Raw genomic sequence first — 24,540 nt, 5'->3', positions numbered from 1 at the left:
TTTTTTTAAAAAGAAACTCTGAAGGAAAAAGTCACCACTGTGAGAGACGGAGAGAAAGAAACCTGTGAGATAGCCACTGTTGTTGAGTGGGGTACATACAGAGATCTCAAGGGGGGGGGGGCAGGGAACCAAAAATGAAAATAAGAAGAAGAAATTAAAGAGTATGTAACAGACTGGCTAAACTATTATCAAGTAAATGCTCTGTTTAAGGCAGACAAAAATATGGTTTTGCAGACAAACAATCACAATTTGAAAAGGAGTTATTAGGAATGAAGGTAAAAACTTTTTAAAAATTATAATTTATTATTAGAGTGGGAAACGAAGGAAGAGTTTCTTAAGTCATCCATGATCAGCTGAGCTAGGGATGTGGGACATAATATTGACCTAAGCTTATGGAAACAATTTTGGAAAAACAACTTGAAGTTTACTGCCTGTTACACTTTAAAAGAAAACTATCTTAAGATGATTCATAGGTGGTATTTAACTCCCAACAAATTGGCAAAGATGTTCAAAGCAGAGAGTGATAAATGTTGGAAACGTAGAGAGAGTGTAGGAACATTCTACCATGTGTGGTGGTCTTGTAGGGTTATTAAAAATTACTGGGCATTAATCCATAGCAAACTGGGGGGGGGGAAATGTTTAAAAGCGCCTTTCCTAAAAACCCAGAAGCTTATCTTCTGGCTATAATAATGACAGAAGTCCTCCCCAAAACAAGTGAGTCTATTGATGTATGCAACCACCGCAGCACGGATTTTACTTGCAGAAAAGTGGAGAACAGCCGTGATTCCAGCAAAAGAAGAGTGGCATCATCAGCTGCTGGAATATGCGGAACTAGTGGGTAGGACTAATAGAAACAGAGATGAAAAAGAACTTAAAGAGGATTGTGTGTTATATATGAAAAATTATTATACTAAGACAATCAACCTAGCAGGGTGATTATAATTCAGCAGCGCAAGTTATAACATTAGGTAAAGAGAAGTAGAGAGGAAAACTTAGAAGAAGAGGAAGACGTGGATAGGTTGGGAATAGGGAGGAAACCATGGAAGGCGTGGATGGGAAGTATATGAAAAGAATTTTTTTTCCTTACTCTTTTTTGAATGCAACAGTTGTACATCCACTAATTTGGATGTACTAATGAAGTACATCCACATTAACAGCAAACGAACAAATAAAAAGAGATAGCCACAGGCTTGTGGGTGAAAGAAACGGTGTAATATCATAGATGTGAATGAGGGGATTAAAGGGAGCCAACTTAAGTCTGTGACTTATTTCTCCTCCACTCAGACACAATATTGTTATTTTCATTCTGAATGCTTACGTTGGGGGGAAAGCAGTGAAAATACCAAGTGGACATTCCCTTGACAACAGTAGCTTTGTGCACTGGGGCAGGTGGAGAGCTGTTCCCCATTCTCCTCCGCAAAGAGATCATGGTTGCTTCCTGAGGAGAAGGCCGTGAAGCAGGAGGGGTTGGCCTTTGGCAGTCGGACCGGGATGCAGTTAGCCCAGCACTGAGGCAAAGCAACACAGGCTTCAGAGACGTTACCTCGTCTCTGTAACTTCACAGATTCCACATCTTGCTTCAACAACAAAACAACCAAGGTGGCTAAAATGAAGTAGTGCAGGCCTGAACAGTGTGATATTGTAGTGTGAGTGAGGAGATTAAAAAGTGGCCTGTGCTTAGCTGTACTATCCCTTCAGGGAGCAGATCCCAAGCATTTTATTTTCAGTGGAGAACTGAAAATTTTATTTTGCTGTTTTTTCCACTGGTGGCCCTCTGTTTCTGTTTTGTTACACAGTGTTAGGGAAGCTCAGGCCCAGGCCTCCCCCTGGCCCTTGGGACGTTTCCGCAGGCCACACAACATCTGTTAACTTATGGAACTCACTGCCGCAAGATGCAATAGTTCACACTGACCTAGATTTGGTGGCTTTGCCATCTAATTTGTATGACTATCAGTGGATATTAGTCACGATGGCTAAATGGAACCCACATTCCCAAAGGCAGTATATCTGTCAATAGCGGTTGCTAAGGAGCAGCCGTGACCAAAGGATGTTGCCTTCCAGTCCTGCTGGTTGGCTTCTTGACCGGCTTCCATGCTGATCCAGCAGGGCTCTTTTTAATGCCCTACCTTTCCCCCTATAATTCTGATATTGATTTACAAGTTATGCCATCCATCGAAAGTGATTCATACAACATGCTGATCTTCAATTTTCAAGTGTGCTGCTGTTTGTGAGAAGAGGTTAGGGACATTATAGCAGGGGGCACAAAGGAAAAAGGCAGAAAGGACCCAGATCCGTAAAATATATTTTGAGTTTGAAAAGGTTGAAGGCTTCTGATCTTATGAGTCTGAGAGTCTGGGCTTTCTTGTTCTGTTTCCCATCGGCTGTCAACTGTGTATTTTATTGAGAGATGCCAAAGACGAGCAGAATCCTGGGAATTTATTCACCTGGTGCTGTGCTGTGTGTCTGCCCGCTACTTGGATGCAGCTTTTAGAAGTGATCTTCTGCCGTTTTCTGCTCCTTGCCTTTTTGATTGACGCTTATAGCCACTGTTTAAATTACCTTTCAAGCTGTAACTGTGGCAAGAGACCCCCCTTCCTCGTTAAGGCTGGCTGCTTCTTCTTAGCAAGTCCAGCTCATCATTTACATAATTAGACCTTTCCGTTCTGTTCCATCAATATTACAAGGTGACACCTCACCCTGTCTGCTCTGGGTGAAAGTGAATCCCTTAACTTCATGGATTCCACCTCTGTAATTGGAAGAAATGTTGTCTCTCCCTTTCTCTCCCTCTTCCCCACTTCTCCTTCTGATGAGAAGCTTTGCTGAACTACACCAACAGGATGATGGCTTCAGCATCTCATTCAGCTGAAAAATAAGTGCATCCTTAAGGCATGATAATAAGGCGGCTGAAATGCCAGAAGGCAAGGAGATACAAAATTATACTCTACCTTAGGTTGCCAACCCAGAAGCTTTGTACAGTTTTTGCACAAGCATTGGAGAAGCCAGGGTTGAGGATGGTGTTCTGAGCTTGAGGGCCACGTTCTCTTTTTTTTTTTTTTAAACATTTTTTATTGCTTTTTTAAAGATACAGAAATACAGAAAAAAGAATAAAGAGTGGTTATATGAAAGATAAATATAAATAACAAATTTCCATATTCTTTTTCCATCTAACCTATAGGACTTCCTCACATCCTCCGAACCCTGCGTTCTCTGTCTTATAAAGCACCAGCAATTTGTTAACTTATTTCAAAACTTATTGTAACTTCCATTTTATCATGTTCCCTATTTTCAATTTTACTGTCACTCAATTCTTATATGCTTTGTATTAAACACAATAAAGTTGTTTCATTATTTTACCTCTAAATTCTTGTGTCTTAATTTTCATTTCATTAACTTACATTTGCTGAAGCTAGTATTTCCTGAAAGGTGCATTTTTTAGCATTCATACAGCTTATAGTGTTTTTTCAAATAGTCCTTAAACTTTTCCCAGTCCTCCTCAATTGTTTCTTCTCCCACGTCTCGAATTCTGCCAGTCATTTCAGCCAATTCCATATAGTCCATCAACTGCGATTGCCATTCCTCCAGCGTGGGTAAATCTTGTGTCTTCCAATATTTTGCAATCAGGATCCTTGCTGCTGTGGTAGCATACATGAAAAAGGTTCTGTCCTTCTTAAGCACTCTCTGGTCCACCATGCCCAGAAGGAAGGCCTCTGGTTTCTTAGGTAAGGTAAATCTCAGTACCTTTTTTAGTTCATTATGGATCATTTCCCAGAAGGCCTTCACTTTCGGGCAGGTCCACCAGAGATGAAAGAATGTCCCTTCCGCCTCTCCACATTTCCAACATTTGTTGTCAGACAGATGATATATCTTAGCTAACTTGACTGGGGTCATGTACCACCGGTATACCATTTTCATAATATTTTCCTTCAAGGCAGTGCATGCCGTAAATTTCAAACCGGTGTTCCATAACCTTTCCCAGTCTGCAAACATAATGTTATGCCCCACATCCTGAGCCCATTTTATCATAGCGGATTTGACTGTCTCATCCTGTGTATTCCACTTAAGCAGCAAGTTATACATTCTCGAAAGTAGTTTACTTTTTGGCTCTAACAATTCAGTCTCTAGTTTCGATTTTTCCACCTGGAATCCAACTTTTTTATCTATTTTAAATACCTCTTGAATTTGCGCATAGTGCAACCAATCTCGTACTTTAGTTTTCAATTTCTCCAAACTTAGCAACCTCCAGTTGTCTCCAGTTTTTTCAATTATTTCCCAATATTTAGGCCAATGGGCCTCCATGTTGGGTCTCTTACGAGCCTTGGCCTCCACCGGTGAGAGCCACCTCGGAGTTTTACTCTCCAATAAGTCTTTGTATTTTATCCAGACCCTCCAAATTGCTCTTCTGACAATATGGTTTTTAAACAATTTGTGCACTTTAACCTTGTCATACCACAAATATGCATGTCACCCAAACGCATTGTCAAACCCTTCCAGATCCAGGACATCAGTGTTCTCCAATAAAATCCAATCTTTCAACCAGCAGAAGGCTGCAGATTCATAATATAGCCTCAAGTCTGGCAGGGCAAATCCCCCTCTTTCTTTCACATCAGTTAATATTTTAAACTTTATTCGGGGCTTTTTGCCCTGCCAAACAAACTTAGAGATATCCTTCTGCCACTTTCCAAAACATTCCACCTTGTCCACGATCTGTAGGGCCTGAAACAAAAATAACATTTTCGGCAATACATTCATCTTTACAGCAGCTATTCGGCCTAACAAGGAAAGTTTCAGTCTTGACCATATATCCAAGTCTCTTTTGATTTCTGACCAGCATTTCTCATAATTATCCTTAAACAAATTCAAATTTTTGGAGGTCAAGTACACCCCAAGGTATTTTACTTTTTTAACCACATTCAGCTCCGTTTCTTTAGAGAACTCATCTGTTTCTGTAACTGTCAAATTTTTTGCTAAAACCTTGGTTTTTTGCTTATTTAGCTTAAACCCCGCCACCCGACCAAAATCAGAAATTAATTCTAGCACTCTTTTAGTGCTGGAGACTGGTTCCTGAAGTGTTAATACCAAGTCATCTGCAAATGCTTTCAATTTATATTGTTTCACTCCGACCTCAATTCCCCGAACCAACCGGTCCTTTCTAATCATATTTAGCAACACCTCCAGGACCGAAATAAACAATAGGGGGGATAGGGGGCACCCCTGGCGTGTCCCTTTTTCAATTTTAAACTCCTCTGTCACCACATTGTTTACTATCAATTTAGCTTTTTGTTCTGTGTAGATTGCTTCTATACCATTTTCGAACCCCCGCCCCACTCCCATCCCTTCCAAATTTTTCTTCATAAACATCCAAGAAATATTATCAAAGGCCTTCTCTGCATCGACAAAGATCAAAACCGCTCTAGTATTCAGATTTGTTTGTAGAAGTTCCAAAATGTCAATAATGTTTCTTGTGTTGTCAAACAAATGCCTACCAGGGAGAAAGCCAGCCTGGTCTTTATGAATCACTTCATTTAGTACTTTTTTAAGTCTATTTGCCAAAATATCTGCAAAAAGTTTGTAATCCACATTTAGGAGTGAGATGGGGCGGTAGTTCTTAAGTTGGGTCTTTTCAGTCTCTGATTTAGGTACCAATGTGATGAAAGCTTCTTTCCACGTTTCCGGTGCCCTCCCTCCCTCCATTATCTGGTTGCAAACCTCCATCAAAGGTTGTATCAAATAGTCCTTTAAAACTTTATAATATTTGGAGGTTAAACCGTCCGGGCCTGGGGACTTGCCAAGTTGAAGATTTTGAATGGCACTTTCAATTTCTTGCTGTGTAATATTACAGTTCAGGTTTGTTCTCATTTCCAGGGGTATTTTTTGTAATCCATTAGTTTTTAAAAATTGATCCACCTCTGAGGCTTTTTGCGGCCCTTGTGTATAAAGTTCTTTGAAGTACCTCTGGAAGCACTTTCTAATTTCCTCGGGTTTCTGAACCATTCTCCCTTCAATCTCTAGATTTGTAACCGTATTAAGCTTTTGTCTCTTTTTCAACTGCCAAGCTAGCAGTTTCCCACACTTATTCGCCGATTCGAAGGATCTTTGTTTCATTTGTTTAATTTTCCATTCCACCTCTTGGTTTATCAGTTTTGAATATTGCGCCTGGAAGAATTTCACTTCTCTTAACACATCCTTCGACTTAGGCCTAGATCTTAATTTTTTCTCACCTTCTCTTATTCTCTCCAATATCTTCTCCTTCTTTTCATTCCAGAGCCTTTTCTTAATCGTGTTTTGTTGTATTAGAAACCCTCTCATGACTGCCTTACTTGCGTCCCAGATTGTTCTTTTTTCCACAGTAGTATTCAAGTTTATCTCAAAATAGTCCTTTAAAGTTTTTTGGGCCTTCTTAACAATCTCCTGATCTCTTAGAATAGTGTCATTCATTTTCCATCTAAAGGATCCGGTTGTGTTTAGTCTCAATTCCACTTTCAAGGCATTATGGTCGGAGCAGGTTTTTGGGCAGATTTCCACTTTTCTAATCTTAGGTGCCAGTCCTCTAGTTGTCCAGATTTGGTCGATTCGTGTCCATGTCAGATGAGCTTCAGAAAAGAAAGTCCCTTCTTTCCCTAGGGGGTTCTTAACCCTCCAAATGTCTACTAAGTCCATATTGTCTGTCATTTCAAAAAAAGTTTTGGGTAGTCTGCCGTCTTTCGATATGTTGGCACTTTGTGACTTATCCATATTTACAGACACAACCCCATTCATATCACCCAGCATAATGATGTTACTATAGTCCAAATAATCCAGCATAGTCTCATGCAGCTTCCTGAAGAATTCCGACTTTCCCTCATTTGGAGCATATATTCCTAATATCAAAATTTTTTCTCCTTGCGTCTGTATTTCAATCGCCAAAATTCGGCCATATTCATCTTTAAATAAAAATTTCGGTGACAGGCTCTCCTTTGCATAAATCACCACTCCTCTCTTCTTGACTTTGTCTGAAGAAATAAATTCTTGGCCTAATCTTTTGTTAATTAACACTTTTCTATGGAGCCTTGTCACATGTGTTTCCTGTAGGCAAATAACGTCCAATTGTTCCTTTTTCAAAATGTGAAAGACTTTCCTTCTTTTTTCTGGGGAGTTTCCGCCATTTATGTTCCAACTAAGAAGCTGTAGAGACATCCTGAATCAATTGACGGGTTCTACAATGGGGTATCTAAGCTTCCTCCCAATCCCGGGGGAGGTAATGCTGGTCCTGATCCTGGTGGTATATCTCTTGGAGATGGTCCCGGTGGTGGTGGAGGCCAAGAAGCTGCAGCTCCTTTTTGCAGGTCCTCTTCGTGGTCGTGTAGGAACTTCTGCTGGTCTTCAGGTGATTTAATCTTTATTTTCCTTCCTTTGTAAGTAAATGAAAGTCCTTGTGGAAACTCCCACCTGTAAGGGATTCCGTTGTGTCTCAACAATTTGGTCAAATCTATATAGGCAGACCTAAGTTCCAAGAGATATTTGGGTATATCTCTGTAAATTTCAGCCCTTTTACCTTCTACCTCCAAAGATTTCTTAAAATGTAGGCCTAGTATCTTATCCCTTTCTTCTCTTGATCTCAGAGCAACCAAACAGTCTCTGGGCTTGTCTTTCTTTACTGATTTTCCCAGTCTAAAGGCTGTCACAATTTTAAAGTCCTTTTCTTCCTCAATTCCCCAGAATTTGGAGAACACAAGTGTCAAAAATCCCTCTAAATTATTTTGTTCCAATTCCGGGATAGCCCTTATCCTGAGATTGCTATCTTTACTTTTCAATTCAACCAATGCCAGGTAGGCTTGTTGTTCCCCTACCTGCCTTCTCAAAGGTCTTACCTCTCCTTTAATTTCCTCCACCTTTAAGTTCGCCTGTTCTGCTTTTTGATTGGCTTCCACAGCTAGTTTAAAGTTTTCTGCCGTAGCTCCTTGCAATTTCTCAATTGCCTGAGTGTGCTGCGAAACCTGTTCAGTTAATTTGCCAATAGAGGATGTAGCTTGGTCAATCTTTGATGTTTGATTGTCCACTTTTTGGTTTAAAACTGCCAATTGTTCCAAAATTTGTTTTAAAACTGTTTCAGATCCTCCAGTTGCCATGTCTTCTGCAGCAGGCTGCACTAGTTCCACCTCCTGTGCTGTCAGCACAGTTGGGACAGATGATCTGCGGTGATGAGTTAGAGTTGTTTGCAAAAGTTGCCCAGATTTTTTCTCTTTTTCTTTGTCTTTAGCTTTAGCTGCTCTTGTTCTCCCTGTGCCGCTCATTCCACACCTGCCTCTGTTCAAGGTCAAATGGTCTTTTGTCCCATGGGAAAAACAAGTCCCAAATATAAATAAAAAGAACCACAAAAAGTTTCAATAAAGCTCAGTTCCCATGCAACTATATTTCCACAGTCCTATAGGGGGAGTATTTCAAAGCTTCAAAAAAGAAAGGAACTATTTTCCGCCATTGAAGTTCCTCAATTCCCCATATTGAGTTTTGTAATTCCCAAACACAAAAGGAAGGTTTCCAGAACTTCTAATCTCTTAAAATCCAGCCATAAAGTATCGATACAAGTCCATGCAACAATGTTTAATATTAGTATCTCAGTCTATGCAACAATTTCGATCTCTGCAACAATGTCATCAGTTTGACAGCAGTTTGACAGTTCTTTTTCTATGCGCTGGCAGCCCGATGACGGGGTTATCTCTTTCAGCCCCGTTTAGCTCAACAATTGGAGAGCAGTTCTAAAGAATAAAAGTCTATACAATCCACAGTTCTTTCCTTTTTATCTTCAAAGTACAGAGTCTCTCAATGCACCCTTTGTTCCACTTTTAGAATCCCTTTTTAAATACTTCAACTCGTTTCCGAGCCCTTGCTTTGATCTAATTAGCAGAGTCGGGAGACGGACTTCCTGTTACTCGCCTCCCGCTTTCGGCCGAATTTCTTCAGTTAAATTAGAAAATTTAGGACCCTTACTCACGGGTATGTTGCTCCAATTCCGATAATTTCAAGAAGAAAGGTCAGCGCTCATCAGCAGCAGCAGCGCGGCTTTGCTTCCACGAAAAGAGCGATGAACTCACAGCGCCGCTCCCCCTTTCACGTTCCGGAGCCTCTTACGAGGCTCCTTCCCCGCTTCTGGGGGGGCTCCAGGCGCCCGCCGAGTCCCACGGCCGCAGGCTCACTCTGCCTGCGGTTTTTCTTAATGGGTCTCCGCTTTGCCGTAGCGGACGACCCTTTTTCGCGGAGCCCCTCTTCACAGCGCAAAGAGGACCGCCATTGCTGTTTCGCGCCGCCTCCGGAAGTCCCTTGAGGGCCACGTTCTCTTCTGGGGCCCACATGCCTGTGCTGGGTGGGGTCAGAGGCAAACGTGTGTAGAGCAATGCATTTCCATTTCCCCCTTGTGCAGTAGGCTTGTGAGTACGAAAGAGATCTTAATTCAGGCCAGCACAGGGTCCAGAAGGCAGGAGATTTGGAGCTGAGCAGGAGCAATGAAGATGTCCCAACAGTTGTGGTGCCCCCCCAGCCCACTTTTTAAAGCCAAGGCGCAGCTTGCTTTACGGGAATGTTCCGTCTGAGTGGATTCCAACCTCCTTTCCAGGAGGGATGGTGGAGAGAGTGGCAGTTGCCTCTCTTTTGATACTTTGAGTCAAAAGAGGAGAACTGCCATCTTCCATTACCGGATGCCAGCCTTCACCGCCCCCAACTCTGCTTCATCTCCTTCCTCCTCCTCCATGTTGAGCTGCCAAGCCATGCCAGGTCCTGATGAAGCTAAGGGGCCCACGGTGGCTCTTTCTTATGTGCTCTTAAACTGGCGGCAGCACCTGCTGCTGGAGATGCCAGAGATTGAATTGGGGGGGGGGGGCTTTGCATACCAGGCATGTGTACTTCCAATGACCCTAAGCAATATAAACACTTGCAATAATTTGGGTCGGTGCTATTTGGCATGGCAGTCCTAATATTTATGTAAAGAGTGCATCACTGTTTTCTTATTTGCTCTTCCTCCTTTCAGTCCCCACCCTAGCGCTGGCTGTGGAGGGGATGTAACCCCCCCCCCCCCGTGCACTGGTTCCCTTGAAGCCGAGTTCATAATGTAATTGGGTCCTTGACGGGCCCAGCTGTGGAAGGATGGGGGCACCCTTGGGAGGCCAATCTCGTTTGCGGAACTGATTGAATAAAAGCGACCTCCATTCACGAAGCTGTCAATCCAGGCCTGTTCCCCAGCATTAGCACCCCCAATGGTGCTGATTAATGGTCTGGCAAATCTCTTTCTCTCCCTCTGCTCCTCCCAGATGGTCACCTGGGAGCAAGCATTCAAAGGGCTGGAGCAAGGAGTTTCAGCTCCCCCCTCCCCCAAAAGCCCCATCTGAAATCTGAGCATTCCCAAAGAGCGACATTTCCATTACAAAAGCTGTTGGCTGAAGTGTGTCTCAAGTGGAAATTCACTTTCCTCCCTTCCCCCTGCCTTCTCTCTAAATGTGAGCTTTAGAAATCTCATTTCCTTTCTCTGATAAGAGTGCTGAAAAGGGCACTGGGGTGTCCCCCCACCCAATTTCTTCTCATAAATGAGATTAAAGGAAATGCACTAGGCTCAGAATAGCTTTTCCCTTGCTTCTCTCTCCCCCCCCCCCCCCCAGCTCTCTAGAACAGCTTTCCCTAACCTGGTGCCCTCTGGGTGTTGTTGAACTGCCATCAGCCCTCGCCATTAAGCCATGGCGACTGGCGAAGTTGGAGTCTCAAACTTGTCTGCATCCTGGACTGGGCGACTCAGCTGCCCTCCCTTCCTCCAAGGACATCAGTGGCCTCTGTGGCTTCGCAGGTGGAGGCTGAAGAGCAGCATCAGAGGCCCCCCCTCATGAGGCAAGGTGGCAGAATCCACAACAGCAGCAGATCTGGCCTCCAAGGAATGCTTGTCCGCTGCCCCTGGTGCGCCTGCTGCCCCTCTAGCACCCCCCACAGCTGCCTCTGGGAGGAGCTGCTGGCCTCTTCCCACCTCCCAGTGCAAATCTGTATTAGCCCTTAGTTCAGATGTATATCTCCACTCATCCCTTCTTCCTTGGAAGGAGTGTGCATGTGCCATTTTGTGGTTCGCCTCAGGTGCCAACATGTTTTGGGTGCCCCTGAGCAGGGAAGACTAAGGGTGAGGGTGCCATACGATACTCGTTGCACATTTGAAAAACTTCCATCTTTTAGTGTGGCAGCACCCACACTTCGGAACGCCCTGCTTAATGACATCAGGCAGGTGCCTTCATTCCTAAAAACATTTTTTGTTTAGACAAACCTACCTAGATATGCATAATGTTGGCATGTGTTTTAATCGGCTTTTTACTTACCCTTGATTTTAATTATTTTGTTAATATATTATATAGCCGTTTTTAAGAGTTTTCACTGGTATTATTGTTCTATTCTTTTTGTAAACTGCTTTGAGTGCTTTTTTTAAACAACCAAGTGATGTATAAATGTTATGAAATAAATAGATTAAAATATCTACCAACCTGAGCCGTGTACAAAAGCCGTGTACAAAAATAGACAGCAGGGTGCCTCTGAGTGCATTCTCAGCCTAGGGATTTGCATTCAGAACTGAGGGTGTTGTATTCCACTTACTTCTACTCAGAGTAGACTCAATAAAATTAATGGGCATAAGTTTTAGTCACGTTCATTATTTCAGTGGCCCTACTTTAAGTAAGCTTAGCATTGGAGACAACCCTGAAGTCCCACTTCTTTCACACCAATGCCCACTCCTTGTTATCCCAAGTTTTCTTTATTTCAGCAACCTTATTTAATGAGGAAAATGTGTCTTTTTCTGTGGATTGCCATTTGCTCCAATCCAGTGGTGAAATGTGGGTTTTCCTGGGGAAAGGGTTGGGGCAAAGCAAAACAAAAAACAAGAAAACTTGCTGAGACAAAGAGCTTTAAAACGTGGACCTGTGCCTGTGCCACAAAAGGAAGTGTGGATGAGCCCTTAGAAAGATTGTGGATGGCAGGTGCCCTATTAAAATAGGCATATCTTCTCTCACCTGTGCACAACTTTGGAAAAATAAAGAGCGTATCATGTTCTGTGTTGAATTATTATTATTATTAGAGTGTAGGTTTGGTCGATTAATATATTTCAAACCTGCCTGACTGACTAATTCTTTAAGGAGACTGCTGCCCTCTTAGTTATACTTATCCAGATTAATTTTGTTTTAAAGCTGGCCATGAGAGCCAATGGAGCCTGTTACTGAACGGATTGCTTCTCAAACAGGCTGTGTCCAGCCTGTCACTATTTTGTGGAAGGATACAAGCACATACAGGAAAAGTAGGCTTGTGCAATTAAAGTGGATTAATTGCTCTGTTGCCGTGGTGAAACCAATCTCATGGTTGCTTTTTTAAAAAGTAAACTTTTGTGGTTAGAAAGGTGTTGGTGAAGTGCACTGTAAAGTGTGGGCTAAATGATTTGTTAGTGGGAAGGCATATAACCACTGTGGAAGCAAATGGAATGAATGTTCATTGCTATATAACCTCCCCACAAACAACTCAGAACAAACACTCAGTAAAGTCAGGACATAGTCTAAACTCTGTGTAAACTTTGTGCATGCAACTCAGGATAAATGCACAATAAATAAGTTGTCTGGGGAAGCCCCCATATGAAGTCACTTTCCTAAAATTCCTTAACGAATTTCACCTTTCTCTTTTGGGAGGTGGCCTCCCCTGCCTCCCCTTTGGTTGATTTAACACCCTTTGGATGTTGTTGGACTCCGGATTGCAACAACTCCAGCCAGAATGTCTAGCAGTCATGGATGATGGGTGTTGGAGTCTAGTGACATTAGGTAGTTGGGGAAAGCTGCATTAATGCCAGAGGAGGTTGCACTGAGAGTGCCACAACCGTTTGAGGTGTGACTGGTGCTGACTAGGAGAAGTAGTGCATTTGGAGTGCCATGCACAAGGATTAATGCATGGCCACCTCTATTCTTCCTTTTAAGAAACTGGCTGAAATGGAAATTTCACTCCCAGGTGAAGGAGATATTGTTGTGTGTCTTTTGTTTTCAAGTTGCTTTTGCTGTTGTTTTTGAATATTTCTTCTGGGAAAATGGCATACTCATTTTGTGTGCTGTTTTGAATTTATTGTAAGACATTGGAATAAAAATCTAATGAAGAAAGAAGCATATTACAATGCAAGGCGTTTGAGTGAACACAACAAGCAGCCTTATCCCACATACGACCATTGGCCCATTAGGATCTAGCTCAGCATTATGTACAGCAGCTGTCTCTGCCTTGGTGCGCTCCAGATGTTTTTAATTCCAGCTCCTATGATCCCTGGCCATTGCACCTGCTGGCTGTGGTTGATGGATGTTGGAATCCAACAATATATGGAGAGTGGCAGTTTGGGATAGGGTTCCAGCCCTACCTGGAGATGCTGAGGATTGAACCTGGGACCTTCTGGATGGGCTGCTAAGCCTGATGGATGATGCTCCTGCTCCTGCTTTGATTTGGGGTGTGTGTGTTAATGGCAGTTGTTTCTTCCTTGGATCACCCAGTCTCATCTTTTGTATCCAGTTTCATCTTCCTCTCTGCTCCCCTCTTCTTCTCTTGCCTCCTGTTATGCAGTCGTGTTTTGCAGCAGCAGCAGCAGCAGCATCCTCTCTCCCCCATACACTGTGTAAAGCTCAGACATCAAGTGTGGTTTGGCACTGGCGACTTGTGTGCCATCTCCACATGAGAGTATGTGAGACTTGGCATCCAGCTTCCCCTTCCTCTAGTTTCAGAGAAAGATGCCAACTGCAGAGATTCAAGGAGAGGATGCAGAACCTGAAGCGTGTGAATCCCTCCAGCTCTCTGTGGATGCTAAAAATAATGGGCCTGATCTTGTCCTTGCGCTGTCCCTGGGGCACATACTTGCTGAGGCGGGTTGGGGGGCAGTTAAAAGCCTTATTCTGGGACTCAATGATCTTTTGTGTAGGACAGGAAGAGCTTGCTGGTGGTAAGAGCCAACAGTGGAATGGACACACTCGGAAGGTGGTGGTCTCTCCTTTCTTGGAGGGTTTTAAGCAGAGGCTGGCTGGCCATCTGTCATGGGTGCTTTAGCTGAGATTCCTGCATTGCAGGGGGTGGGACTAGATGACCCTTGGGTCCCTTCCAACTTTCAGATTCTGTGTTTCTATGATTCTACCTTCCAACTCCAATTCTATTATTCTATGAAACACAAGCTTAGGAAACTCCCAGTGTAGCATTTGCAAAATGGGACAAAAGATCCTGGGAAAGCAGGAATGGCACAGGAGCTCCCCACTGGTGTGAGTGAGGCCATTTTTTAAAGGCTGAGGCTAATGGGAACTTTATTCTTAATGCAAATACCAGTTGCAGGGGGGCAGTTTTAATCAGGGCCGCAACAGGGGAGGAAAGAGTTAAGTCCAAAGCTTTATTTAGCATTACAACTGGTTTGGGCCTAACCTGTGAACACAGCTCTTGTGGAACTCTACCATTTCATTCTGCTTTAATGTCGCCCACCCCTGCTCTAGCTGGTCACAATTTGATTAGGTGCCACTTGGGTCAGATGCAGTACAGCTGTTCTTACATTATTATGACTTGACCACAAGGCCAACCATCAGCAGTTGGTATTCTGGCTGGCAGTGGTTTAACTTCTGCCCTTCCCGGTGCTTTGTTTTGACAATTTATATGCTGCTTAATGACAATTGCCTTTAAGCAGTGTAGAGAAACTCAGTACAATGAAACTAAAAATGAGTTAAAACTATAAAATCAGAATTCATTTACGATGCCTGTTAGAACTATAATAGTAAAAAAGATTCAGTGAGTCCTGGAAGTTCAGCAAGTAGGGTGCCTGCCTGACCTCACGTTCCACAAAATTGGGCCCACAATAGTCAACACACAGCTCCTGGTGGATCTGTTCTGTGCATCCAAGCCATGGGGACCACTAACAGTGGCTGCCCCAAAGATCTCAGTCATCAGGCAGCCCTGAAGGTATCCTGGACCCAAGTTGTTACTGGCATTGTCAATTAACCTGGGCTGGTAGTGTCTGAGCAACCAATGTAAGCTTTAGAGCACCAGAGTTATGCAATAGCAGTAGATGTTGTTGGACCACAACTCGCATCACTCTTGTCGTTTGGCTGTGCTTGCCGACAGGTGGCTGTCCTCTGAGACTGATGAGAGACGGAGCCTGGCAGCAAACTGAGAGCCACAGCTTAGCCACCCAGCTTTTCATGCTCTCGGGCAGAAGCCTCCTCTCTCCTTGCTGCCCAAAAGTCTCGCAGCTGGAAATGCCAAGGATTGCATTTTCGTGGGGGTGGGGGTGGGGTGGGAAAGCAGTGGCTTCATTCCTCACAACGATGTTTTGGCAGAAATTATTCCCTTTCCCCGCAATTTGATGTTTATTCCTGGTTAACAGTAAGTGTACCGTGGAGTTTTAGGATTACTGGTATAATGACACAATATGTGCAGAGATGGGGAGGGGGTGGAGGGGAGACAGATTTTCATAAAACTGCCCTGAGCTGGGAGCAGCTGTTGCAGAGAACAATTAATGGGAAAGAGTGAAAAGGGAGATGCTGTCAGGAGAGTGAGCTAGGTTCTTTGCAGCTTTTTTCTGAAATGACCGATTCTTCCAAGAGGGGGAAGAGCCACAGCTCAGTGCTGGAGCAGCCCCTGTGCATGCAGAAGGTCAGGGTAGGTAGGGCTGGGAGAGAGCCCCCTCACTGTAACCCTGGAGAGCTGCTGCCAGTCAGGGTAGACAATGCTGAGCCAGATGGACCAAAGGTCTTAATCAATACAAGGCAGCTTCCAACTCACAATGTTTTGTCAGGATGTTGGGGAAGGAAGGGGCACCTACCAATGGTGGGCAGGATCAGAAGCAAAAACGTGAGATCATAGAAACATAGAAGAGCGGAAATGGTCCATGATCATCTAGCCCAACCCTTCAATTCAGGAATCATTCACTCAAGCCGGGGCTTGAACCCACAACCCTGTGATTAAGAGCCCTGTGCTCTACTGACTGAGCTCTTGGTATCCTCCAAATGTTTTGGACCCATCCAGCATGGCCAGGGAATTCTACTCTAAAATAATAGTCTTCAGCTTTTTTCAGACCTGGGGCCCATGTATAACCCAGACATGTATTTGGGGAACAGTTTCTTCTTCATATTTTTAGCCATATATTTGTATGGTGGTAGTGCTGCAGTTGTGACCCTCTTTAGACCAGGCTGTGACCTGGTAGGTGGGTTCCAACCTACTGGTTGAAGACCAGTGGTCTAAATCAGATGTGGGGAACCTTTGTATTACCAGTTGATGTTGAAATACAACTCCCATCAGCCCCAGTATGCGTGGCCAATAATAATAATAATAATAATAATAATTATTATTATTATTATTATTATTATTTATTATTTGTACCCCGCCCATCTGGCTGGGCCTCCCTAGCCACTCTGGGCGGCTTCCATAGAAACCAAAAATACAGTAAAATATCGCACATTAACAACTTCCCTGAACAGGGCTGCCTTAAGATGTCTTCTGAATGTCAGATAGTTGTTTATTGCTTTGACATCTGATGGGAGGGCATTCCACAGGGCGGGCGCCACTACTGAGAAGGCCCTCTGCCTGGTTCCCTGTAGCTTTGCTTCTCGCAATGAGGGAACCGCCAGAAGGCCCTCGGCGCTGGACCTCCGCGTCCGGGCAGAACGATGGGGGAGGAAACGCTCCTTCAGGTAGGGATGATAGTTTAGCAACAACTGGAGGGCTAAAGGTTCCCCACATCTGGTCTGAAACGTGGAGGGCCCTAGGTTGGTGAAGGTTGGCTTAGGAAGTGAAAAGAAGGAAGCCTTGGTGCAGGTGAGTGAACTAGCATGCATCTCTGTGGTCTTGCATCTTCTGGAGACTTAATATTTTGGTGGCTCCAATGCTTGTCACCATCAACACAATCTGCTTTGAGTGGAGAGTTATCATCAGTGGTTTTGGACAGTTTTGATTGTTGGGCAGTAACTCTGTTCATACTTAAGGGAGTTGCCCTTTTGTTTTCAATCTTATCAGCTCTTCTCATGCTTCTAAACTGAGTATAAAATGAAGGTCTTGCCCACTGAAAGAGCTAAATAACAAGTTGACGAGGCTGAATGCAGGAGACGGTGTTTGTGGATGGTTGCAGGCCTGTAGAGGTGATGGAATAACTCACCTGCCATAGTTCAGTGGTAGAGCACCTGCGTTGCGTACTGAGGATCCCTGGTTCAACCCCAGGCATCCAGGTAGGACTGGAAAAAACTCTTAGAGTTGCTGCCAGGCAGTGTAGATAGTGTGGAGCCAGATGGTCTGACTCTGTATAAGGCAGATTCCTATGTTCCTCTGCTGGTCATCTCAAGACAAGGAAAAGAGTCTGGCATCTGCCCAAATAGAGTGAATCACCAGTAAAAAAGGGGAGGGAACTGGTGAGTTTTATTGGGTAGGTGAAGGTATATAGTTAACTATATTTTCTCTCATTACAGACCCACATATGTAGGTTAGCAGGGAAAAGGATCAGCTTACCGCTTGCATTTGAAAAGCACAGGGCTGAGCAAAGTTTAAATCTCATACATTTTAATCGAATGCATAGGAATTAGCCATTAGACTGGACTCCCCCTTTATGACCCCGTTTTTCAGGGGAACAGGTTACAGACTGAAAAGGCCTGTGCCTGATGCTGGAACAAGTGGACAGATGTCTGTTTCCATGGTTGAAGAGAGAGAAGGTGGAAGGAACAAGAAATACTTCTTTGCTTCTTCCTCCCAGGAGAGGAGGGGAAATGACATCACACAGAACCTTCTCTACCAATTATATTTCTATGGTCTGAATCTCCTTATCAGCAATTCAGCTCTGTGGTCTTAACCCCTTCACATGCTAACTGGCAAGAATATGCATTGTTAGATTTGACTGAATGTCTCCCAAAGGGGCCTCGCAGTTGCCAGGAGTGTAGGGAACACCAGTTGGTACTACCAAACAATGGTCGCTTTGTCGTCCCCGCTCCCCTAGTTGGGGAGGCTGCCTGTGATTAAGGTAGCAAACTTGGATGTTGGCCTCTTTGTGAGGGGCAGCTGCTAAAGTGACAGCCATGCGCCTCCTCAGTGGTTTAAGGTTACACACCCAGCCATCTGTCCTCTGTGAGGAAAGGAAGATAAGGGGGAAGGACTTAGGAAAGCAGTTAGTGCCTACTTTGAAACAAACCTTGAATTTTAACAGGGAGAAATGTAAAGTACTGCACTTGGGCAAAAAAAATGAGAGGCACAAATACAAGATGGGTGACACCTGGCTTGAGAGCAGTACATGTGAAAAGGATCTAGGAGTCTTGGTTGACCGCAAACTTGACATGAGCCAACAGTGTGACGCGGCAGCTAAAAAAGCCAATGCAATTCTGGGCTGCATCAATAGGAGTATAGCATCTAGATCAAGGGAAGTAATAGTGCCACTGTATTCTGCTCTGGTCAGACCTCACCTGGAGTACTGTGTCCAGTTCTGGGCACCACAGTTCAAGAAGGACACTGACAAACTGGAACGTGTTCAGAGGAGGGCAACCAAAATGGTCAAAGGCCTGGAAACGATGCCCTATGAGGAACGGCTAAGGGAGTTGGGCATGTTTAGCCTGGAGAAGAGGAGGTTAAGGGGTGATATGATAGCCATGTTCAAATATATAAAAGGATGTCACACAGAGGAGGGAGAAAGGTTGTTTTCTGCTGCTCCAGAGAAGCGGACACGGAGCAATGGATCCAAACTACAAGAAAGAAGATTCCACCTAAACATTAGGAAGAACTTCCTGACAGTAAGAGCTGTTTGACAGTGGAATTTGCTGCCCAGGAGTGTGGTGGAGTCTCCTTCTTTGGAGGTCTTTAAGCAGAGGCTTGACAACCATATGTCAGGAGTGCTCTGATGGTGTTTCCTGCTTGGCAGGGGGTTGGACTCGATGGCCCTTGTGGTCTCTTCCAACTCTATGATTCTATGAAACACACGTGAAATGTTGAATGTCTGGGAGGGGTACACTACACCTGCATTCATATGACCAAAGCACATGCTTGGTGTGTTCAGACATCCAAACCTGGAATTCCTGAGAACTTTCTTTGATGATTCCTCAGCAAGATCTTTAATGGCAGTACAAGAATGTTTTTTAATCTGCCTTTCTCCCCCTTTCAACGTTGCAGGATCGGGGCCTAACAGGAAAACTGGAGCCGGTTTCACCAGCCAGCCCTGTCCACCCTGACTCTGAACTGGATCTGTTGCCATCCAGGCTGTCTAAGGAGGAGCTGATCCAGAACATGGACCGTGTTGACCGTGAAATCACCATGGTTGAGCAGCAGATTTCCAAGTTGAAGAAAAAACAGGTAATTCCTCCCCCAAACAATTGCTGTCACTGAAATAGCTTCCCTGAACCTCATCTTTGCTAATCAGGTTACAGCTGGCATTTCAGCATGTTTCAGAGTGTAACCAACCACAGAAATGAGCTGCTTTTAAGACATTTGAGCCAAAGTCGGCCACGTGAGTTCACAGCTCTGCCCTGCAAAGGCATGCTACTAATATAGTACAGTGGGTGGTGTGTAATGTTTTAGGCAGCAGCAACCACAATACCAGCTGCATTTCCCTTCCTAAACTCCATTGCATGTGTCATATTCAGGGCAAACATTTCCCCATTCCCTCCCCAACTGTCATGGGTCCCTTGGCTCTGTCAGGATCTGGCATGGTTTGGCAGCCCCAGACACAGGAGGAGGAAGAAGGAGCTGATGGGGGGCTCAAGCAGGAGTGAGGGCCTCTCCTTGTGAGGAAGCAGATCTGTTGGCTCTGTCCCTCCTGTGGAGCACACAGCCTCATTATGGAAGGGTAGGCCTGGAAGGAGCCTCTGACAGGAAGCGTCACAGCTGGAGGCATAAGGGACAGTCTTGTCACCAACAACCCAGTGCCACCTTCTTAGGTGGGATTGTATGTGTGAGAATTCTGTGAGTGAGCCTGCCCTGTTGGGATGTCATCGTAGCTTCTCTTCAGTTGTGAAGCTCTTGCCTTGCTCATGTACCTTGGGATCATGACTTTGGCCCTTGTGCTTGCTGCTGAACCTGCCTGTGCCACCAGTAGCCTGAATAAAGATCTCCACCTTCTTTGCAAGTAAGAGTCACTGTTGCAGTGTTTTGGGACGGGAGCCTGACACTTCACCTTCCGAGGAAGGTTAGTTTGCTATGGGGATCATTGCCCTCACTCTGAATTAGCCTCGTTTGTCACCAGTGATTTTGACACAATGCCAGTTCTAACTGGGTGGTTTGACAGCGAAGCATCACATTTGGAATATGTTCCCTTATTGACTGGAATTGCACTGTGAGGAACAACAAAAGAACGACAGCGAAGCAGTTGCCTAGAGGGGTAAATCGCTGTGGGTAAGCAGATGCAAATAGAGGGAGGGAGCTTTGGAGATTCTTGCCCCCCAAGTGCTTAACCGAGAACTTTGATTAGACACGGCCCTAATTTTCAGGAGATTGATTCTCCATATGTGTATGCTGAGAGGGCTAGTTTTTAGATAGCAAAGAACTTGTCATAAGCATAAAGGCAGGCTGTCTTCTCTGTGCATGTGGAAGAATCCTCCCCACCCCCAAGCAAAACAAGTTTAATTAATCCCAGACACCTGCTTTCTGTTGCTGTCTGTCACAGCACTATTGAAAGGGCTTAGGGGCTGAAGAGAGGAAAAGATTTCAGAAGCAGCTGCACAACCAGGCCCTATAGAGTGACTGCAACATTTGGAACTACCATCTTGGGAGGGTGGGTGGAGGGAAGACAGCAGCGGGAAGGCAAAGAGAGGTATGGCGTTTCCCTTGTTTTATTCTGTTGCCAAGTTTAAAGATCCAAGTAGATAAAACATTTGGATTTGCAAACATTTGGAGGCCTTTTCCTCCATTTTCACTGAAAGGAGTCTTCGGGGGGGGGGGGGAGTGCTTCAGTATTAATAGTGACCTGTGCAAATGTGTCTGATGGATGCATTTGTATCAGTACCAGGAGCAGAGCACACCCACCCACCCCATATCACTACCATACTGCTCTTTACAACACCCCACAAACTTACTGCATAAGGACGGCACAGTCAAACGCAGTGGGCTGTTTTTGATTAGTCACAACACCAGCAGATGCTTCCTGCACAGGGGGGGGGGGGGTGTTTCCAGGAACATTTGGATTAATGCTGGTTCTTGAGATGCTAAATGTAGGGAGAAAGGCAGGGAGCAAACCATGCATGTGAGGTGGAGCTCCTTCTGTAGCCGCATCAGGAAGATGTTGTATACACGGGCCTTGCATTTCAGTGCATTTTCTCCCTCCCTCTCATTGGGAGGCCTCCAGGAAATAATGAGTCACATTTTTAGGCCATGCAAGCAAAGCCAACATCCTGGAGACTTCCAAAAATGGAAACAAAAAGTGGAAAATGGAAGACGAAACAAAACTGCCACAGCTTGCAATGTGGAGAGTCAGTCTGCAGCCCAGACATTTTCAACTTGAATGTTGCAGAAGGTCTTGTCTGTTGACCATTGTCTCCCCACCCCCTTCTGTTAATGGAAAGCCACATCTTAATTAGTTGGTTAGCCCACATCCTACAGCAGCTGTCCTCAGCCTGGCGCCCTTCAGATGTGACTGGACTACAAATCCCATCATCTCTGACCATTGGGCTGATGGGCATAGTAGTTCAACAAACATCTGGAAGGCACAGACTGGAGAAGGTGGCTTCTTCTATGACAGATCTTTTCCTAGCATTGCCCACACTAGAGCTGTGCATTCCATAAAGCTGTGCCAGGAGTTTGGCTGAAGCCATGTTTTTAATTTGGAAGCTGTTCAAAGTGGTCTTCCAAGTGAGGGCTGCCATGTACTGTATGATAAAGTAGTGATCCATGTGGGTGAGTGAAATAGCAGAGCTTGCAGAACAAACTGTACCACAGTGTAACCGGCTTTATTAAGAATCTAAGAACATAAGAAGAACCTGCTGAATCAGGCCAGTGGCCTGTCTAGTCCAGCTTCCTGTCCTCACAATGGACACCCAGATGACTGTGGGAAACCCTTAGGCAGGAGCTGAGCACAAAGGCACTCTCCCATCTTGAGGTTTCCAGAAGTGTTGCTGCCTCTGACCACAGAAGCAGAGCAGAGCCATTGTGGCTAGTAGCCACCGATAAACTTGCCTTCCATGACCAGTCCTTTTAAAAGCCATTCAAGTTGGTGGCAATCACTGCCTCCTGTGTGATGAAGTTCCACAGTTTAAAATGTGTGCTGGTTCCTTAAATATTTGGGAACTTAACAGGTGTTATCCTTTAATATAGTGTCTTCAGCAAGTTGCCCGGTTCCTTTAGCCTCCCTCCCCACATGGGCTTTCCCTCTGCACCTTTTACCATATTTATAAGCTCCCATTGGTTCTTCTTGAGTTCTAACCACTCATCTTGAATGTTGGTACCTAAAACCAAATTTGTGAAGGAATTCACAAGACTTGAAATGGAAGCCTGTTGGCCAAAGGCTGGGGACTAGTCTAAGGGATTATCTGGTTTCAGACCTTGCAGCCCTTTTCAGATGCAGAAGGCATTAGTAGTTTGCAGCACCAACCCTCAGATTAGCGAGCAGAATGAAGTCTCTTGATTGGCCTGGTCTAGTGAAAAATAAATACAGAGAGCAGGATCTTTCGGCTCTTGCACTACTTTCTGACTTCTGTCCAATCTAGCACCTCAAGATACTATCTTCTGGGACACACAGGGTTTTATCCAACAAAGTCATCCCATCCATGCAAGAATTTCTGCTTGTGCAACTGAACTCCCCCCACTCTCTCCGCCCCATCTGCGGATGCCCCATCCAATCGGTACTGGGCATTCTGTTGCACACGGGGAAGTCCTTGTGTGAATGGAATGACCTCATTGCCCCAAACCCTCAAGGTCCCAGGTTGGTGGGAACAACACGGTACTTCAGTGGTGGGGAACCCTGTGCACCTCCAGATGCGCCTGGTGATTGGCCATGCTGGCTGGGCTGATGCGGATTTGCCCAAAGGCATTCCAACACAGCCATGCTCCCAGCAGCCTTTTTTGAGTGTTGAGTGGAGAAGAGCTATAACTTCCCAAGTGCGTGACAAACATCTGTGATATTTTTGTCTGCAACTAAAATGAGAAATTGGTTCAAAGTTCCTCTTAGAAACTGACTGGCTGGACATTTGCAGCATTGATGGAGAGTCAGGGTCATGCTGTCACCCCCTCCTGAGTAGCCGCAGCAGGGGGTTTCTCTCTTGCAGGGAAGGAGAGATGGCACGCAATTGTTGGCTGGGGAGTGGGAAGAGCAACTGGGAAACTGCCAAGACTCATTCTGATTATAAAGGTCACAAGCTTGGCTTCTCTCCCCCACCCCCAAATGTTTTAGACCTTTATAATAAAATATATTGTATGTCCACATTGACCTGCATTATTTTTATTTTCTGTTGTCTTTTACATTATCTGCAAATCCCAATAGAGGCTGCTCGCTTGGCCAGGCATTATTGTTTTTAGAGGGTGCCGAGGAGACATTTCTGTTGCTGGCTGCCTGCTTCTTGGGGACAGCTAGCGAGGCACATGCTTTTCTGGGATAAAACGTGGCTGCTGATATTTTATTTTGGCTGCAGCACAGGAGTCCTGGGTAATAAGGAGCATATATTCTGCAAAAAAAAAAGTAACATACCTATGGGGGATTCTTTCAGATTAAGCTCCTGGGCTCAACTGTGGTATAAAAGCCTCTTGTCTCAGGGCCTGATTTGGCCTCCTGACCGTCTCCAGCTCTTGGGAATTGGCTAGTTCCTTCCAAGGCTGGATTTGGGTGCCATGGGAAATGATGCATCTGGTGGGAGTTGGGCGCGGTGTGATGATGTTGTTCTCCAGGGTTCCCTATTCCCACCAGCTGCTGCCAATGAGTGAACTAAAGAAACTTGGAGCTCTGCAATGCCACACATCTGGCTTTCCTAGACCAAGGATGGGGAACCTTTGGCCCTCCAGATATTGCTGGACTACAACTCCCATTATTCTCGACCGGTATGGGGCATTATGTGTTAGTACCAACACTTTTAACTTGGCCTTGTAGCAGATTGGCAGCCATTGCAAATTCTGCAAGCAAAGTGTTCTATGCTATCAGTAGTCCCGTCCCCCCGCAAGTAGCCAAGCCGCCATGTTCTGCAGCTGCTGCTGCTTCTGGACCAACTCCAGGGATAGCCCTACTGGCTGGGATTGATGGAAGGCCAAAGGTTTCCCACCCCCATCCTAGGCAGAGAGATGTGGGACAGCCTCTTTCAAGAGCAGCTGCATGTCTTCCATAATGCCTAGTTCATCCAACAATGCCTTTTGTTGGGCATGCTCCACAATGCTGGAGCTTGGCTCAGTAGACCCTGATGCAGCCAGAGTTTCCAAGATGTCAGAAAGAGGTAAGTAGACAGGCAGACCATTGCTTGTGTCTGATCCCCTTGTCCTTTCTCTCCTTCCAACCCCAAAGGGTAATGCCCAGGTATCATTGCAGCTCGACTGTGCGCAGCCCTTGGAAAGGTCCTTTGGCCTTCAACTCTTTCCCCCTCCTTTTAGCATCCATGCTCAGGCAAAAAATTCCAAGCAGGC

The 24,540-nt window shown here is 45.0% G+C and overlaps 1 protein-coding gene across 49 annotated transcripts in view; it reads left to right on the top strand.

Annotated features, from left to right (window-relative positions):
- The window catches only part of NCOR2 (nuclear receptor corepressor 2), a 354,299-nt gene that overhangs the window by 117,850 nt on the left and 211,909 nt on the right, over positions 1–24,540 (top strand). For all 49 annotated transcript variants that reach the window (XM_083716710.1, XM_083716707.1, XM_083716703.1 and 46 more), the window contains exon 5: positions 19,120–19,299. In XM_083716710.1, coding sequence (XP_083572836.1) covers positions 19,120–19,299 — 180 coding nt within the window. The remainder of the gene's footprint in view (positions 1–19,119; positions 19,300–24,540) is intronic.

This window comes from Podarcis gaigeae (assembly GCF_964106915.1).
Source record: "Podarcis gaigeae genome assembly, chromosome: 16".
Classification (NCBI taxonomy): domain Eukaryota; kingdom Metazoa; phylum Chordata; class Lepidosauria; order Squamata; family Lacertidae; genus Podarcis; species Podarcis gaigeae.
The sequence above is the reverse complement of the archived record's forward strand: the minus strand, read 5'-3'. Positions and strand labels throughout refer to the sequence as shown.